This window comes from Emys orbicularis, chromosome 11 (genome assembly GCF_028017835.1).
Source record: "Emys orbicularis isolate rEmyOrb1 chromosome 11, rEmyOrb1.hap1, whole genome shotgun sequence".
In the NCBI taxonomy this organism is placed as follows: Eukaryota; Metazoa; Chordata; order Testudines; family Emydidae; genus Emys; species Emys orbicularis.
In genome coordinates, this window is record NC_088693.1 from 35,618,401 (window position 1) to 35,636,959 (window position 18,559).

At 43.9% G+C, this 18,559-nt stretch overlaps 1 protein-coding gene across 9 annotated transcripts in view; it reads left to right on the forward strand.

The window, feature by feature from the left end:
* Window positions 1–18,559, forward strand: part of LOC135885545 (sodium channel protein type 2 subunit alpha) — a 101,373-nt gene that overhangs the window by 42,230 nt on the left and 40,584 nt on the right. For all 9 annotated transcript variants that reach the window (XM_065413319.1, XM_065413318.1, XM_065413322.1 and 6 more), the window contains 2 exons: window positions 538–894; window positions 2,105–2,584. In XM_065413319.1, coding sequence (XP_065269391.1) covers window positions 538–894; window positions 2,105–2,584 — 837 coding nt within the window. The remainder of the gene's footprint in view (window positions 1–537; window positions 895–2,104; window positions 2,585–18,559) is intronic.

An 18,559-nucleotide genomic window follows, 5' to 3' on the forward strand; every position in this document is an offset into this window, starting at 1 on the left:
GACATAGGGCCCAAGTCATCCCTGAGATAATTCCACTGATTTCAGTGATTTATCCCAGGGATGAATTTGGCCCACTGTCTTTTTGGTTCTATGTAGCTTGTTAGCAACCAGTCATCTGCACTTTGTCTATGGGAGTTATATCCTTGAGAAAATCAGTGGACACGATGAGCATGTTCATTGTAGTGCTACTGATCCCAACAGAGTGGTTCTCTTTTTTTTCCCTGTGGTTACAGAAAAAGGCACAGTCTGATGTTCTGTGGCATTTCACTAACTGAAGCCCATAGTGAAAGGCTACATTTTTTTGGCTGTTAGGGACTTGAATTAGGACTTCAGTCTGTACATGCCTTATTGTAGAAACCTGCTAAGCCTTCGTGGCCAGCTTCTATGAAAACATAAATGTGGTGACTAAAGGTTGTAACAATTAAATGAGACATTTTACAGTTATGGGTTTTTGGTAACTGAAAATCTGAAATGCATTGATCATTTCATTATAATTAGCAGCATCAGTAACAGTGCTCCTTTGCTCTTGTTTTTCAGCTTCGAGTTTTCAAGTTGGCAAAATCTTGGCCAACACTGAATATGCTGATAAAGATTATTGGTAACTCAGTGGGGGCTTTGGGAAATTTGACGTTGGTGCTGGCCATCATTGTCTTCATTTTTGCTGTGGTTGGAATGCAGCTGTTTGGTAAAAGCTACAAGGAATGTGTCTGCAAGATCTCCAATGACTGTGAACTTCCACGCTGGCACATGCATGACTTCTTCCACTCTTTCTTGATTGTATTCCGAGTACTATGTGGAGAATGGATAGAGACTATGTGGGATTGTATGGAGGTTGCGGGGCAAGCCATGTGCCTTATTGTTTTCATGATGGTCATGGTGATTGGAAACCTAGTGGTATGTACCTAATTTATTTTGCAAAAAATGATGCCTTATGTGATAAAATATGCTTTTAATTTTAACTGAGGTGAACTAATGGGAGTTAAGGGCCAACTTTTTAAAATTTAAACTATCCAAATTCATTTCATATTTTAATCAAAATAAGACATGTTCATATCATAATTGAACCTGGAATGTGAATTGATGGCTCTGTGAACACTCTTTCACACATTTCTTATGGATTTATATACAGCAGCCTATACTAGGAATACTCTGTCTGTATGGTATGTGTAGTGTATGTGTATGTCAGGACAGCCGGGTGACTGGCTGTAGCTTGAGCAGGAGTAGACTTAGGCTGGAGCAGGAGCACGAGCTGGAGCAGGAGTAGTCTCTGTCATTACATCAGGTAGCAGGGAGCATCCCCAACAAGGTAGTGACACAGAGCAGACTGGAGTTGCTACTTTCATTAGGATCCTATATACCTGCCATGGGGTCACCTGGTTACACCTTTGCTTGTGGATTGGCTAGACCATTAGGACATGTAAGTAATTATCTCAAATGACTCAGGCTCCGAGCACTCAGAACACACAGGCTCAGAGATAACTCTTTAGGCTCAGAACACTCAACACAATATATTACATTGTATGAGTATTTATTTCTGTAGCATTTATTGAATATTATTTTTCTGATTGTCATATTTATTTAAATAGTAAAGGTCAACGGTTTGCTAAGTATCCATCCTAAGAAGCTGGGTACATGTATGGTGGGGGAGGGGAGGAAGAAATGATCTCATCCCCATGCTGCAGAATGACTGCACAACTGCGTCCTAATGGCTGGAGTAGCCTCTGTGAGTCCTTTATAGCCCCTCTTCAGGGCAGAGAGTGGGTCTACTGCCACCCTCTCGCAGCCTCTCTACACATGCCTTCACCTGTCCCATGCACACTATTGTGCAAAGAGCTCATACAGAGTGGGGCTCAACTTCTGGGACCTGGGTTTTCTGAATTGTCATCTAGCCAAGTGCATTTTGTGGGGATTTGCAACCTGAAATGCTGTTGGCAAGAAACAGTACAATACAGCAGGCATAGACTAGGAAGAATGGCCTTCAGATAGTTTGATATTACCGCTAATTGTGAAGTAAAAATTATGTCATTAAACATGCCATAAAGTAATTACTGTCATCACTTAAAAAATAAGACATCAGCTATGTTTTCTACTTACTGTCTTTTAGGTACTCAACCTCTTTCTGGCCTTACTGCTGAGCTCATTTAGTTCAGACAACCTTGCGGCTACAGATGATGATAATGAAATGAACAATCTCCAAATTGCAGTGGCAAGGATTCAGAAGGGAATAGATTATGTGAAAAGAAAAGCACATGGATTCATCCAAAAAGCCTTTGTTAGAAAACAGAAAGCTTTAGATGAAATCAAGCCTCTTGAAGATCTAAACAACAAAAAAGACAGCTGCATTTCCAACCATACTGTCATAGAAATAGGTAAAGACCTTCACTATCTTAAGGATGGGAATGGAACTACCAGTGGCGTAGGCAGCAGCGTGGAAAAATATGTCGTTGATGAAAGTGATTACATGTCATTCATAAACAATCCAAGCCTCACTGTGACAGTACCAATTGCTGTTGGGGAATCAGATTTTGAAAATTTAAATACAGAAGAGTTTAGCAGCGAGTCAGATCTAGAGGAAAGCAAAGAGGTAGGTCTATTTTATATTTATCAAGATGAGTTGTGGTTTTATTTTCCATTTTAGCATTGATTTATCTAAATTTGATTCCTTTATAGTACCATATACAACCTTGTAATAGTAGATACGAAACTTGATGGAAGGTTGTAAGTTTCAAATGTGAAAGAAGTAGAATATTCTATTCTATTTATTGTGACAATAGAGACACTTTTGACACTTTTTGAAAAGTAAGATTAATTTCTATTTTTCATTTTTATTTTATCAAGACAATTCAATAATTGTAAAAGGTGCCAATTTTCTAGCCCAGGAAATTGAAGTCCTCAGTTTATGCATAGAACCACCATAGAATGAGAAGCAGTCATGCAAATTTCCCCACACTTGCCCCACCAGTGCCTTAGTATTTCAACTGGATTCTGGGGGGTCTGCTTATGGAAATAACAGTCTCCATTCCTGTTCAATGTTTGACCTCTTTGAGGCTGTCAAAAAGAGTGCCCATGATGACTATGGCTTTTTTTCAGAATATAGCACTTGGATTCTGTACTATGATCATCGACACCACTGAAGTGCCATCAGATGGTAACAACCACCAGTTAGGGCTAGATCTAAACCAGTGACCTAGAGGTAACTGTCACGGAGTGTGGGGGAGTCAGGGCCCTACACCCTCACTTCCTGCGATTCACCGTGACTCTCAGCCAGCCAGAAGGTTTATTAGACAACAGGAACACAGTCCCAAGCAGGGCCTGTAGGTACAACCAGGACCCCTCAGCCAGGTCCCTCTGGGGGGGCAAGGAGGTTAGACCCCAGACCTGGGGTTCCCTGCGTCTTCCCAGCCAGCCCAAAACTGAAACCCCTTCCAGCTGACTCACTCCCCTCCCCCCGGCTCCTCCTCTCGCCTTTGTCCAGTTTCCTGGGCAAAGATGTCACCTGGCCCCACCCCCCTTTTGGCTCAGGTTACAGGCTCAGGTATCATCCCTCAAATAAAGTCATCCCCTGCTCTCCCATCCCCAACGCAAACAGTCCCAGTAAAACTAGACGACATTCCCAGGTCAATCCGCCCCGCTCCCTACTGCGTCACAGTAACAAAGTCTGGAAGCTTTTTATCCCAACATCAATCAAATTCACACAGCTGCCCATCTTTATCCTGCAAATGTTGAGGCATTTGAATCCAATAACTTTCCCTGCCACAGATTAAAATTTAAGACACAAGTGTCCATGGATGAGCCTCTCATGCCTGAGTCTGAGGGTATATGTAATATTTAACAGCTCACCCTGAGTTCCTTTTTCCCACTGGCTGCATCAAATCTGGAACCACTTTTTCCAGTTTCTCTAGAGAAGTTCCTTTACTGTCACATTTTACAAATATATTTTTGTTTAAAAATTGTTAAGAAGAGTGCTTAGTTTGTAGTTTATTGTTGAAATTATGACTCAATATAGAGCAGAACAGGAAAAGTGGTTTAATAGACCTCTGACATTGTAAGGTTTATTATTATCCCTCTAAGCGTCCTACATTTCCTAAGTGCAAACATAGGACATATATCTGCTGAACTATTCTATTCCATTTTAATCTGCACTAAAGAAGAAGAAGAAACATTCCCCCTCAAGCACCTTCTAAGAGGTTTGGTTGGTGCATCATTCCATGATGATCTATTTCCGAGCTTTCACTGCTACCAGAGGCTCAGCCAAGTTTACTACCAAGCTTATCAAAGTCTTTCTAATACTGAGAGAATCAGTAATGGTCAGATAACAGCAGTGACACAGGTTCTTTCTCCCCCTCTACCTAAATCATGTAGTTTCTTGGTATAATCCTGCTCCTTGAGCCTTCTGTTTTTCCATGTTTCCAGACATTTCCCCCGAAATAAGATTATACACAACTATAGATGCTATCCATATGCTATGTTAGAATTTTGGGGAGAAAGGATCATTGTATGGTTCAAACTCATGATGAGGGTCAGAAGACATGGGTTTTGTTCCTTACAAACTTTCTGTATTATCCTGATGAAGTCACTTAATCTGTCTGTCTCTGTTTCTTCATCTGTAAAATAGGAATAATAATTATATAAATTACAGTGGTGTTGTCAGGCTAAATTTATTAATTTGTGTAAAACACACAGAACTTTCCATATGAGGAATTAAATGGGACATCAAAATACTACCATTGTATTGTACCATATTTGTGTGCATTGACTATAATTGTCAGTGATGCATTAGGTGGTAGATACTATTGTATGAATGATGATAAAGAAAAATTCTGTGAACATCAATACTCTGAGATGGTGACTAGTCCTACTAAGACCAGGACCTTGTACTCAGTGGTACACTTATAAAACCTCTCTTTCTCTCTCTCCACTTCTTATTCTGAGCTCCCACCCAAATCTAAGTAATTTTGTGTAAATACCAGATTGGGGTCCACATATTAATGGAGGGGCTTTCCTTTTGCCTTGCACTGTTTATGCTTCTTGCTGAAAGTACTTGTTTAGACATGTCTCAGGCATCCACTTTTGCTTTTCTAGTCTGTCCTTTGTCCCCGGGATGGATTCCCAAGCACAGGACTCTGAGATCCCTCACGCTCCCACCAGATTCTCTTTTTTTTAATCTTCCTTTCTGGATCTTTTCCTCCAATATGAATTAAACTTAAATAAACAGGCATTAACATCTATCTTCTCTTGGGAAATCCTGTCTGGGATTAGATTTATATATGCTTTTCCTTTATTCCTCTAGGGTTTGAGCCTGCCAGGCACTGAGCATTCAGGCTCCGACTCATCTTTAAGCACAAAGTTAAAGCACTTGTTTAAGTGATTTGCTGGATTGGCACCAGAGTGCTCAGCACCTTGCAGGATCAAGCCCTTAATAACAAGGGCTGTACATAAGATAAGACAGGGTAAAGATCCTAACATCCCTTTCGTGGGCTTGTCTCTATTGACAGCTCCTATAGACAGCTTCATCCCAGCCCATTAATAACCTTCAAATACATCCACAAGTATTACATTAACATCAGCACAATGCCTTTTTGTCTTTTCATCTAGACCATTTGTTGATCCTTCGGAAGTCATGTGTTCCCTTTAATCACATCTAATGAGTTTTGGTTAAACTAAGAAAGGCATGCACTCATAAGATTTTCTTTTACATTTTAAAGTAATAGAGATTCTTGGCAAGATGCAGTAGTAAAAAGTTTCCCTGGTGGATTCATTAATCACTTAAATTGTACATGGTCTCCTCTCTTTATTCTTCTCAGGTATATAAGTCTTATTAAACTGTCTTTCTCCTCTCAGACTAAAACTGTGAGGCATTTCAGCTTCATCCTGTAAGGCAAAAGATTGCTCTGTGTTCATGAATTATTTAGTAGGTAATTTTCCTTATTTAAAATCTCCAGCCTCTAGGTGTTTCCTTAATCTGGTATTTAGCAAACAGTAAGCCTCTGCAGAAATGTCCTGTGTATTAGCTCTCCTTCAAGATAGTTGTTCTCAGTCATTGATATTACTGCTTCTGAAAGGTTAGTGAACTACAAGTTCGGACGGTTAATTCCATTTCCTAGGGATAATGAAGTTCTATGTCCTTATCTTAAAGTGGTGTTAAACTTTTGTGAGACAAGGTGAATGAGGTAATATCTTTTATTGGACCAACTTCTTCGGAAGAGCTGTGTGTAGCTTGAAAGCTTGTCTCTTTCACCAACAGAAGTTGAACCAATAAAAGGCCTGGTCTACACTACGACTTTAATTCGGATTTAGCTGCCTTAATTCGAATTAACGCTTGACCCGTCCACACAACGAAGCCATTTAATTCGAATTAAAGGGCCCTTTAATTCGATTTCTGTACTCCACCCCGACGAGCGGAGTAGCGCCAAAATCGAATTTGTCAATTCGAATTAGCGTTAGTGTGGCCGCAATTCGATGTTATTGGCCTCCAGGAGCTATCCCACAGTGCACCATTGTGACCGCTCTGGCCAGCAATCTGAACTCGCATGCACTGGCCAGGTGGACAGGAAAAGCCCCGGGAACATTTGAATTTCATTTCCTGTTTGCACAGCGTGGAGAGCACAGGTGACCACAGAGAGCTCATCAGCACAGGTAACCATGCAGGCTGATAATCGAAAAAGAGCACCAGCATGGACCGTACAGGAGGTACTGGATTTGATCTCTATATGGGGAGAGGATTCAGTGCTAGCTGAACTGCGTTCGAAAAGACGAAATGCCAAAACTTATGAAAAAATTTCCAAGGGCATGATGGAGAGAGGCCACAATAGGGACACAGATCAGTGCCGCGTGAAAGTCAAGGAGCTCAGACAAGCCTATCAAAAAGCAAAGGAGGCAAACGGTCGCTCCGGGTCAGAGCCGCGGACATGCCGCTTCTACGCTGAGCTAAATGCATTTCTAGGGGGGGCTGCCACCACTACCCCACCTCTGACTGTGGATTCCGAGCTGGGGATAATCTCATCAGGTACACCTGATGATTCCGCGGAAGGGGAAGAGGAGGAGGAGGAGGACGAGCTGGCAGAGAGCACCCAGCTCTCCGTTCTCCCCAACAGCCAGGAACTGTTTCTCACCCTGACTGAAGTACCCTCCCAAGCCTCCCAAGCCAGCACCCAAGACCATGACCCCATGGAAGGGACCTCAGGTGAGTTTACCTTTTAAAATATAAAACATGGTTTAAAAGCAAGCATTTTTAATGATTAATTTGCCCTGAGCACTTGGGATGCATTCGCAGCCAGTACAGCTACTGGAAAAGTCTGTTAACATGTCTGGGGATGGAGCGGAAATCCTCCAGGGACATCTCCATGAAGCTCTCCTGGAGGTACTCCAAAAGCCTTGCCACAAGGTTTCTGGGCAGTGCAGCCTTATTCCGTCCTCCATGGTAGGACACTTGACCACGCCATGCTAGTAGCAAGTAATCTGGTATCATTGCCTGACAGAGCCTGGCAGCGTATGGTCCCGGTGTTTGCTGGCATTCAAGCAACATCCGTTCTTTATCTTGCTGTGTAATCCTCAGGAGAGTGATATCGCTTAGGGTAACCTGGTTGAAATAAGGGAATTTAATTAAGGGGACTGAGGTGGCCGTTCCTACTGGGCTGTTTGCCTGTGGCTGAAAAGAAATCCTTCCCTGCATTTAGCCAAGTGCAAGGGGGGGGGGGGAGGATTGGCCCAGAGCTTTTCGCGTTTTGCTAGCAGGGATCTTCCCTGATACCAGCCAGGCGGTGGGGGGAGGAATAAAGCACTCATCCCAGAGAATTCATGGCGGGTGGGGGGGGGGGGTGTGGGGTGTTAGTTTGGTTCCTGCAGGGATCTTCCCTGATACCAGCCACGCGGTGGGGGGAGGGAGAAAGCACTCATCCCCGAGAATTCATGGCGGGTGGGGGGGGGTGGTGTTAGTTTGGTTCCTGCAGGGATCTTCCCTGATACCAGCCACGCGGTGGGGGGAGGGAGAAAGCACTCATCCCAGAGAATTGGATGGGGGGGGGGGGTGGTGTTAGTTTGGTTCCTGCAGGGATCTTCCCTGATACCAGCCACGCGGTGGGGGGAGGGAGAAAGCACTCATCCCAGAGAATTCATGGCGGGTGGGGGGGGGGGTTGTGTTAGTTTGGTTCCTGCAGGGATCTTCCCTGATACCAGCCACGCGGTGGGGGGAGGGAGAAAGCACTCATCCCAGAGAATTGGATGGGGGGGGGGGGTGTTAACCTTCAGCAGCAGAAAACAAGCTAACAGGAAAACTGCAGCACAACGGGCTTTGCTTGGTATGTGGGAAAGCAGGGCGCAGAAGCCTAAAGACAGTGGCTTACCATGGCAGCATGCAAGGTGAATTCTGTTGCCCCGACCTGCGTCTGTGATCTCTAGCAGCAAAGCCACAGGCACTCAATATTAAGAGGCAAAATGCGACCTTGCACAGAAATCACATGTGCTATGTAATGTGAATAGTATACACCGTGAAAGAGTATAAGCATTGTTCTGAAAAATGTATCTTTTAAAAAAATTCTCTCCTTTTTTCACTCCCTCCAGCAGGTGCAAATGTTTCAAGCCTCCCTCCTCCTTCCCGAAGGCTATCCCAGATAAGGCGTCGTAAAAAAAAGACGAGAGAAGAGATGTTTTCCGAAATCATGCAATCCACCAGGAATGAAAGAGCTCATCTGAATGAGTGGAAGGAGACGGTTTGCAAGTATAGGAAAGAAGCCAGTGACCGTGAGGACAGGAGGGACCAACGTGAGGACATGAGGGACCAACGTGAGGACATGAGGGACCAACGTGAGGACAGAAGGGACCAACGTGAGGAGAGGAGAGACGCTCGAGATGAGAGGTGGCGGCAGGAAGATCAGAGGAGTCGGGAAGCAACGCTGGGGCTGCTGCGTGAGCAAACAGACATGCTCCGGCGTCTGGTGGAGCTTCAGGAACGGCTGCTGGAGAACCGAGTGCCGCTACAGCCCCTGTATAACCCCCCTACCTCCTCACCATGTTCCATAGCCTCCACACCCAGACGTGTAAGAACACGGGGGGGGAGGCTCCGTACACCCTCCCATTCCACCCCAGTGGACAGCCCAAGCAAAAGGCTGCCATTTTTTTAACCTTTTTTTACTGGGCTTTTCCTTCCCGCAGATCCTCCTCCCAAACCCCACTCAGGTTCTGTGCCGCTACAGCCCCTGTATAACCCCCCTACCTCCTCACCATGTTCCATAGCCTCCACACCCAGATGTGTAAGAACACGGGGGGGGAGGCTCCGTACACCCTCCCATTCCACCCCAGTGGACAGCCCAAGCAAAAGGCTGCCATTTTTTTAACCTTTTTTTACTGGGCTTTTCCTTCCCGCAGATCCTCCTCCCAAACCCCACTCAGGTTCTGTGCCGCTACAGCCCCTGTATAACCCCCCTACCTCCTCACCATGTTCCATAGCCTCCACACCCAGATGTGTAAGAACACGGGGGGGGAGGCTCCGTACACCCTCCCATTCCACCCCAGTGGACAGCCCAAGCAAAAGGCTGCCATTTTCTTAACCTTTTTTTACTGGGCTTTTCCTTCCCGCTGATCCTCCTCCCAAACCCCACTCAGGTTCTCTCCCTCTTTTTATAATCAATTAATAAAGAATAAATGATTTTTAAACAATGGTGACTTTATTTCCTTTGAAAGCAAGCTGGGGGAAGGGGGAGGGTGGGTTCCTTACAGAGAATGAGTCAATAAAGGGGGCGGGTTTTCAGGAAGGATAAACAAACATAAATTTCACACTGTAGTCTGGCCAGTCATGAAACTGGTTTTCAAAGCTTCCCTAATGCGCAGCGCTTCATCGTGTGCTCTTCTAATCGCCCTGGTGTCTGGCTGCGAGTAATCAGCAGCCAGGCGATTTGCCTCAGCCTCCCACCCTGCCATAAAGGTCTCCCCCTTGCTCTCACAGAGATTGTGAAGCACACAGCAAGCAGTAATAACAATGGGGATATTGGTTTGGCTGAGGTCTGAGCGAGTCAATAAGGATCGCCAGCGACCTTTTAAACGGCCAAATGCACATTCTACCACCATTCTGCACTTGCTCAGCCTGTAGTTGAACAACTCCTGACTCCTGTCCAGGCTGCCTGTGTATGGCTTCATGAGCCATGGCATTAAGGGGTAGGCTGGGTCCCCAAGAATAACAATTGGCATTTCAACATCCCCCACGGTTATTTTCTGGTCCGGAAAGTAAGTCCCTTGCTGCAGCCGTTTAAACAGATTGGTGTTCCTGAAGACGCGAGCGTCATGAACCCTTCCCGGCCAGCCCACATGGATGTTGGTGAAACGTCCCTTGTGATCCACAAGTGCTTGCAGCACCATTGAGAAGTACCCCTTGCGGTTTATGTACTGGGTACCCTGGTGCTCCGGTGCCAAGATAGGAATATGGGTTCCATCTATTGCCCCACCACAGTTAGGGAATCCCATTGCAGCAAAGCCATCCACTATGACCTGCACATTTCCCAGAGTCACTACCTTTCGTAGCAGCACCTCCGTGATTGCTTTGGCTACTTGCATCACAGCAGCCCCCACAGTAGATTTGCCCACTCCAAATTGATTCCCGACTGACCGGTAGCTGTCTGGCGTTGCAAGCTTCCACAGGGCTATCGCCACTCGCTTCTCAACTGTGAGGGCTGCTCTCATCTTGGTATTCTGGCGCTTCAGGGCAGGGGAAAGCAAGTCACAAAGTTCCATGAAAGTGCCCTTACGCATGCGAAAGTTTCTCAGCCACTGGGAATCGTCCCACACCTGCAACACTATGCGGTCCCACCAGTCTGTGCTTGTTTCCCGGGCCCAGAATCGGCGTTCAAAGCCTATAACCTGGCCCATTAACATCATAATCTCCAAAGCACCGGGGCCCGCGGTCTCAGAGAATTCTGTGTCCGTGTCCATGTCCTCATCACGCTGGTCGCTGCGCTGCAATCGCCGCCTCCTCCTCCTCCTCGCCTCTTTTTTCTGGTCCTGTGTAAGCATAAACTCCACGAGAAAGCGCGAGGTGTTTACAATGTTCAAGACTGCGTTCTGGAGCACAACGGGATCCATGCTTGATGCAGAATGGAGTCTGCAGAGTTCACTCAGGAAAAAAGGCGCGAAATGGTTGTCTGCCGTTGCTTTCAGGGAGGGAGGGGGAGGCTGTACCCAGAACTACCTGCGACAATGTTTTTTGCCCCATCATGCACTGGGGTCTCAACCCAGAATTCCAAGGGGGGTGGAGACTGCGGGAACTATGGGATAGCTATGTAAAAGCTACCCACAATGCAACGCTCTGGAAATCGATGCTACTATGGTAGCTTGGACGCAAACCACCGAATTAATGGTGCCTAGTGTGGCCGAATACATTCGAATTTATAAAATCGGTTTCCTAAATTCGAATTATATAAATTCGAATTAATCCTGTAGTGTAGACATACCCAAAGATATTACCCTCACCCACCTTGTCTTTCTATCCTGGGACTAATATAGCTACAGTAATACTTAATTTTGATATAATTCCTGGAGGGATCATTCTCTAGGGATCAAATCATGGGACAGTTGGTAAGCAGGGGTTCTAGGTTCTATTCCCAGCTCTTTCATTGAGTCACTCTATATCCCTGGGCAGGTCATTCAGACTCTCTCCAGCTTTTCCATCTGTAGGATGGGTATAATACTTCCTATTTCACAGGAGTATTATTGGGTATTATTTACTAATGATTGCTAAGCACCTTAAGATCCTCAGATGAAAGGAATTATAGATGTGTAAATTATTCTTAATTATATTTTGCCAGCCTTTTCCTTTCATCCTCATTCTTCAGGGTTTGTGTTGTTTTCTATGACATTTCTATTTAGAGGCTGGGCCGGCTCTAGGTTTTTTGCTGCCCCAAGCAAAAAAATTTTTGGCTGCCCCCCCCGCCGCCGCCCCAGCCCTGGGTCACTGGTAACTCGCTCCCAATGTGGGTCATTCAGCAGGAATTTTGGATGTGCACAGAACACAGACAGGATTGGTTCCCATATGGTTACAGAACTGCAGTAAAGTGGAACAATTTTCAGCTTGTGTGATTGAAGGCTATCTGGATGCATATTATAAGACTGTCCTACATAAATGAGGAAAAGTTGAGGTGCCTTTATTATTCTTTTGTTCCATTCTTTGTTTCTATGGGGAATTTGCCAATGCAATATCACTGTCTTCCTTTTAAACAAATAAAACTAAAACTTAAAAATAATAATAATAATTAAAAAAAAAGCAATGGCTGTTGAAAATAGCAATTCCAGTCCTAATAACCACTGGGAAGCATTTCTTGCTCAATTTATTCTACTTTTTCCTACAGCCAGTTACAGTGGATCAGTATATTTGATTTGGGAGAAATGAAGTAACAGCTGCCCAAATTGAGCTTTGAGCACTCCTGAATTTTGAGGGTGTTCAAATCTGGAAGGCAGGTGCTGGATTCCCTTTCTGAATATTAGCTAAATCTGGAAAAGAAAAGTCAATTTCTGCTTCCATGGCTCAGAAATGTAAATCCTCCTACGTGCCTGGTACTGTATCTAAAGCTGCCCAGTCTAGTAGAGCCTCCCCTCCCTTACTTTTCATTTTAAATTCTAGTGGGATCCATGTACCTGCCTTGCTAGGCTTCAGATAGAGAGGTGCAATGTCCATTTAGTCCACCCAATTCTTTCTTTGGGTGAGAGCCCAGGGCTGGGGCGGCAGGAGGTGCAGGTGCGCGGGGGGGGGAAGAGCCCAGGCTGGGGCGGCAGGAGGTGCAGGTGGGGGCCAGAGCTGGGGCAGCAGGAGTGCGGGTGCAGGGGGGGGGAGAAGAGCCCAGGGCTGGGGTGGCAGGAGATGCGGGTGGGGGGAGAGCCCAGGGCTGGGGCAGCAGGAAGTGCAGGGGGGGGGAGAAGAGCCCAGGGCTGGGGTGGCAGGAGGTGCGGGTGGGGGGTGGGGGATGGGGTGGCAGGAGGTGCAGGTGGGGGGGGGGGGGAAGAGCCCAGGGCTGGGGCGGCAGGGGGTGCAGGTGGGGGGAGAGCCCAGGGCAGGGGCGGCAGGGGGTGCGGGTGGGGGCCAGGGCTGGGGTGGCAGGAGATGCAGGTGGGGGGAGAACCCAGGGCTGGGGCAGCAGGGGGGTGCAGTGGGGGCCAGAGCTGGGGCAGCAGGGGGTGTGGGCGGGGGAGAGTCCAGGGCTGGGGCAACACAGGGGTGTGGGGGGAGCCCAGGGCTGAAGTGGGGGGCGGCAAAAAACCTAGAGCTGGCTCTGTTCCTACCATTTACAGCAAGCTGTAGCATGAGGTTTCAGTTCTACACTCCTTCCCCCTCCCTTTCCTGTTAATTGCGGCCGAGGGAATGCTGGGAAATGTAGTTCTTTCCCTGCTCCAGGGCTGCCTCTATAGGCAGGGAGCTAACCAAGGATCTACAGCTCCCAGGGCTCCCTGTTGGTTCTCAGCTCTCATGCTGGATTCTTGCGCCCTTGCAAATTTGCCGCCCCAAGCACCTGCTTGCTTTGCTGGTGCCTAGAGCCAGCCCTGTTTAGAGAGCAGTAAGTATCTATTTGGACATAACTTGGATGTTTCATAAATCTCTTCTCTGACATTTTTGGGGGAACAACACTAATCTTTGAAAACAATTAACAGAATTCTTACCCATGTAAATGGGTGCAACTCTGTTACAATCAATAGAGTTGGGCCCACTGACATTAGATATGAATTTCTCTCAGTAACTCAGATACTAAAATCTGCTACATGCTTGAGATTTTAATAAAAAGGATTAATGCTCTTACAGTCTGCAGACACATTGCTGAAAGTAATTTGGAACTTATAATTAGAATAGACTGCAATTTTTTATAGGTTATAAAAAATTAATCTAGGGAGTAGTTCTGTAAATATTTTTATTACTCTGTTGTGGTTAAAATTGTTATGCTGAAATATTGTTAAACGTTTCTACTTTGTTTACAAAGGGACACAAGTTTCCCACTAGCATTTTAAGACCATAAGAATGGCCATACTGGGTCAGACCAAAGGTCCATCCAGCCCAGTATCCTGTCTACCGACAGTGGCCAATGCCAGGTGCCCCAGAGGGAGTGAACCTAACAGGTAATGATCAAGTGATCTCTCTCCTGCCATCCATCTCCACCCTCTGACAAACAGAGGCTAGGGACACCATTCCTTACCCATCCTGGCTAATAGCCATTAATGGACTTAACCGCCATGAATTTATCTAGTTCTCTTTTAAATCCTGTTATAGTCCTAGCCTTCAGAACATCCTCAGGCAAGGAGTTCCACAGGTTGACTGTGCGCTGTGTGAAGAACTTCCTTTTATTTGTTTTAAGCCTGGTGCCCATTAATTTCATTTGGTGGCCCCCAGTTCTTATATTATGGGAACAAGTAAATAACGTTTCCTTATTCACTTTCTCCACACCACTCATGATTTTATATACCTCTATCATATCCCCCCTTAGTCTCCTCTTTTCCAAGCTGAAAAGTCCTAGCCTCTTTAATCTCTTCTCATATGGGACCCGTTCCAAACCCCTAATTATTTTAGTTGCCCTTCTCTAAATCTTTTCTAATGCCAGTATATCTTTTTTTGAGATGAGGAGACCACATCTGCATGCAGTATTCAAGATGTGGGCGTACCATGGATTTATATAAGGGCAATAAGATATTCTCCGTCTTATTCTCTATCCCTTTTTTAATGATTCCTAACATCCTGTTTGCTTTTTTGACTGCCACTACATACTGCGTGGACGCTTCAGAGAACTATTCACAATGACTCCAAGATCTCTTTCCTGATTAGTTGTAGTTAAATTAGCCCCCATCATATTGTATGTATAGTTGGGGTTATTTTTTCCAATGTGCATTACTTTACATTTATCCACATTAAATTTCATTTGCCATTTTGTTGCCCAATCACTTCGTTTTGTGAGATCTTTTTGAAGTTCTTCACAGTCTGATTTGGTCTTAACTATCTTGAGCAGTTTAGTATTGACTGCAAACTTTGCCACCTCACTGTTTACCCATTTCTCCAGATCATTTATGAATAAGTTGAATAGGATTGGTCGTAGGACTGACCTTTGGGGAACACCACTAGTTACCCCTCTCCATTCTGAAAATTTACCATTTATTCCTACCCTTTGTTCCCTGTCTTTTAACCAGTTCTCAATCCATGAAAGGATCTTCCCTCTTATCCCATGACAACTTAATTTACATAAGAGCCTTTGGTGAGGGATCTTGTCAAAGGCTTTCTGGAAATCTAAGTACACTATGTAAACTGGATCCCCCTTGTCCACATGTTTGTTGACCCCTTCAAAGAACTCTAATAGATTAGTAAGACATGATTTCCCTTAGAGAAACCATGTTGACTTTTGCCCAACAATTTATGTTCTTCCATGTGTCTGACAATTTTCCTACTTAGTAGTAAGCTTCAGTTTTCTGTTGCAAGATAAAGTCAGTTTCCAGGTGTCAAACTGCTAGCCTAGAAATCAACCCTGATTGAAAATTTCAAAACTGTTGATGGTTCATTAGATTAATGTGGTTCTAAGGTATATATCAGACTTTTTATGATATTTTGCAAAGGACATAGTGTTGCAAATATAATTGTTCAGAGACTTTCCCAGTGGCACACGTCATGCTGCCATGCAGGTAGGAATGGTAACATTAGAGAAACGATGCTTTCAGTTCTCATCAGAGGGAGGACTGTTGCTAATACTGTGGCAGTCCCTGCCAGTCAATTTGGATAGAAAAGAATTATCCAATGAAATCTAATTCATGCTCCTCTCTGGATGATTCTGCTCTACTGTGAGCTCTATTATAGGGAAGAATGAGGATATTTCTGCTAAATGACCAATATTGAGCCCTGTCATGAAAGAATATTCTTAATAGAAGGAGACATTTAAGATGAGTTTCTGGTCAGAAAAGTGACTAAAAAATGACATCTTTGTTCAATACATTCCCTCTATTTTCATGTCAACCTCCCCCCCCCCTTTTTTATTTTATTTTTTTTATTTTCCCCTAAATGGCTTTGCAAAACAAAATGGCTGGTGTGATATCCTGGCTCCATTGAAGTTGATGGGAAAACTCTGCATTGATTTCAGTGGGGCCAAGCTTTCACTCCTGCTGTTTTACAGTTAAGTTACTGGTCACAGCCACACTATATGTAGAAATTGTAATGCATCATGAAGCCATGATGTAGAGCCCTTAAAACTCCCTGTTTTGGGCCATGTATCACTCTTTCCCGAAGACTTTACTGTGTGTTTAATGAACCACAAGATAGCCAGCCAATGTGTGTGCATGCGTGTGTGTAGGCAGAGAGCTGATATGCCATTTTTTAGATGGGGCAACCAGAACTGCATGCAGTGGCATTATATTTTCTGTTTTATTATCTATCCCTTTCCTAATGGTTCCTAACATTCTGTTAGCTTTTTTGGCTGCTGCTGCACATTAAGTAGATGTTTTCAGAGAACTATTTACAATGACTCCAAGATCTATTTCTTCCATGGTAACAGCTAAATTAGACCCCATCATTTTATATCTATAGTTGGGATTATGTTTTCCAATGTGCATTACTTTCTATTTATCAACATTGAATTTCCCAGTCACCCAGTTTTGTCAGATTCCTTTGTAACTCTTTGCAGTCTGCTTTGGACCTAACTATCTTGAGTAATTTTTTATCATCTGCAAACTTTGCCACTTACCGGTTTACCAATATTCCAGATCATTTATAAATATATTGAAAAGCATTGGTTCTAGTACAGATCCGTGGGGGATCCTGCTATTTACATCTCTCCACTGTGAAAACTGTCCATTTATTCCTATCCTTTGTTTGCCAGATTTTCATCAGTTACTGATCCATGAGAAGACCTTCCTTCTTATCCCATGACTGCCTACTTTGTTTAAAAGATTTTGGTGAGGGACTTTGTCAAAGGCTTTCTGAAAGTCCAAATATACTACATCCACTGGATCACCCTGTCCACATGTTTGTTGACCTCCTCAGAAAATTTCAGTAGATTAGCGAGGCATGATTTCTCTTTGCAAAAGCTGTGTTGACTCTTCCCCAGCATATCATGTTCATTTATGTGTCTGATAATTCTGTTCTTTACTATGGTTTCAACCAATTTGCCTGGTATGCAAGTTAGGCTTACTGGCCGGTAGTTGCCAGGAGCACCTCTGGATCCTTTTAAAAAAAATTGGCGTCACATTAGTCATCTGGTATAGAAGCTGATTTAAGTAATAGGTTAAATACCACAGTTAGTAGTTCTGCAATTTCACATTTGAGTTCCTTCGGAACTCTTGGGTGAATATCATCTGGTCCTGGTTACTTATTATTATTTAATTTATTAATTTGTTCCAAAACCTCCTCTACTTACACCTCAATCTGAGACAGTTTCCCAGATTTGTCACCTAAAAAGAATGGCTCAGATGTAGGAATCTCCCTTACATCCTCTGCAGTGAAGACTGATGCAAAGAATTCATTTAGCTTCTCTGCAATGGCCTTATCTTCTCTGAGTACTCCATTAGCACCTCGATCATCCAGTGGCCCCACTGATTGTTTGGTAGTCTTCCTGCTTCTGATGTACTTAAAAAGTTTTTGATGTTAGTTTTTGTGTCTATTACTAGTTGCTCTTCTAATTTGTTCTTGGCCTGCCAGATTATACTTTTACACTTGACTTGCCATAGTTTATGCTACTTTCTATTTTCCTCAGTAGGATTTGGCTTCCAATTTTAAAAGGTGTCTTTTGTCTTTAACTGCCTCTTTTACTCTGTTATTTAGCCACAGATTGTGCTCATCCCTTTCCCAAGCAAATAGGGCAATTAGCATATATGGGCCTATTAGTATGAGTAAGAAGTACTCACATCAATGACGGTTTACAGAATTGGGCCCCAACTTACTATCACATAACATATTGGTGCTCTGGCTCAATCCAGCACCCAATGAATACAAAAGGAATTTTTTCATTCAGATTTTAGACAATATGGCAATGGATGCTATAGAAATAGTGATCCATTAGATTTCCCACCAAAGTGTAGGTTTCAGGATAATAATCTTATCAAAATATTCATCTGATATTTTTAAAATTCTTATTACAAATGGAGGAATCTTCTAGAGCTATTGTAATCATGTTATAATGTATTTTTTATTTTAATCAGGATTCAGAGATCTAAAAAGCATTTATTATTTTACACTCTTACATTTTATTATATTTCTCTGAATGTACTTAAAATAAATGTTTGAAGTCTTTAATCAGTCAATATGTATAAGAGTTTCCAGAGCAGAAAAGCAGAGATACTTGGTATCTTGAACTTCATTTCCTACAATTCTTACTTCTCACAGGCATAAAATCAAGCTGGATCAATCAAGAATGCAGCTCTGGTTCTTTTTTAACCAGCCCGAGCAACGTATCACCAATTTTACACAGGTTACCTAAACAAGTTCTAAATATATATGATCACTTTTCTAATGGATATTGACTGGCCTGCATGCTACTCAGCTATGTTTCTTGCCCATCCATTGCAATATAGTAGAAACATTCAAAACTGCGCTTTGCTGAGTCATGTGACTCACATCACCGCA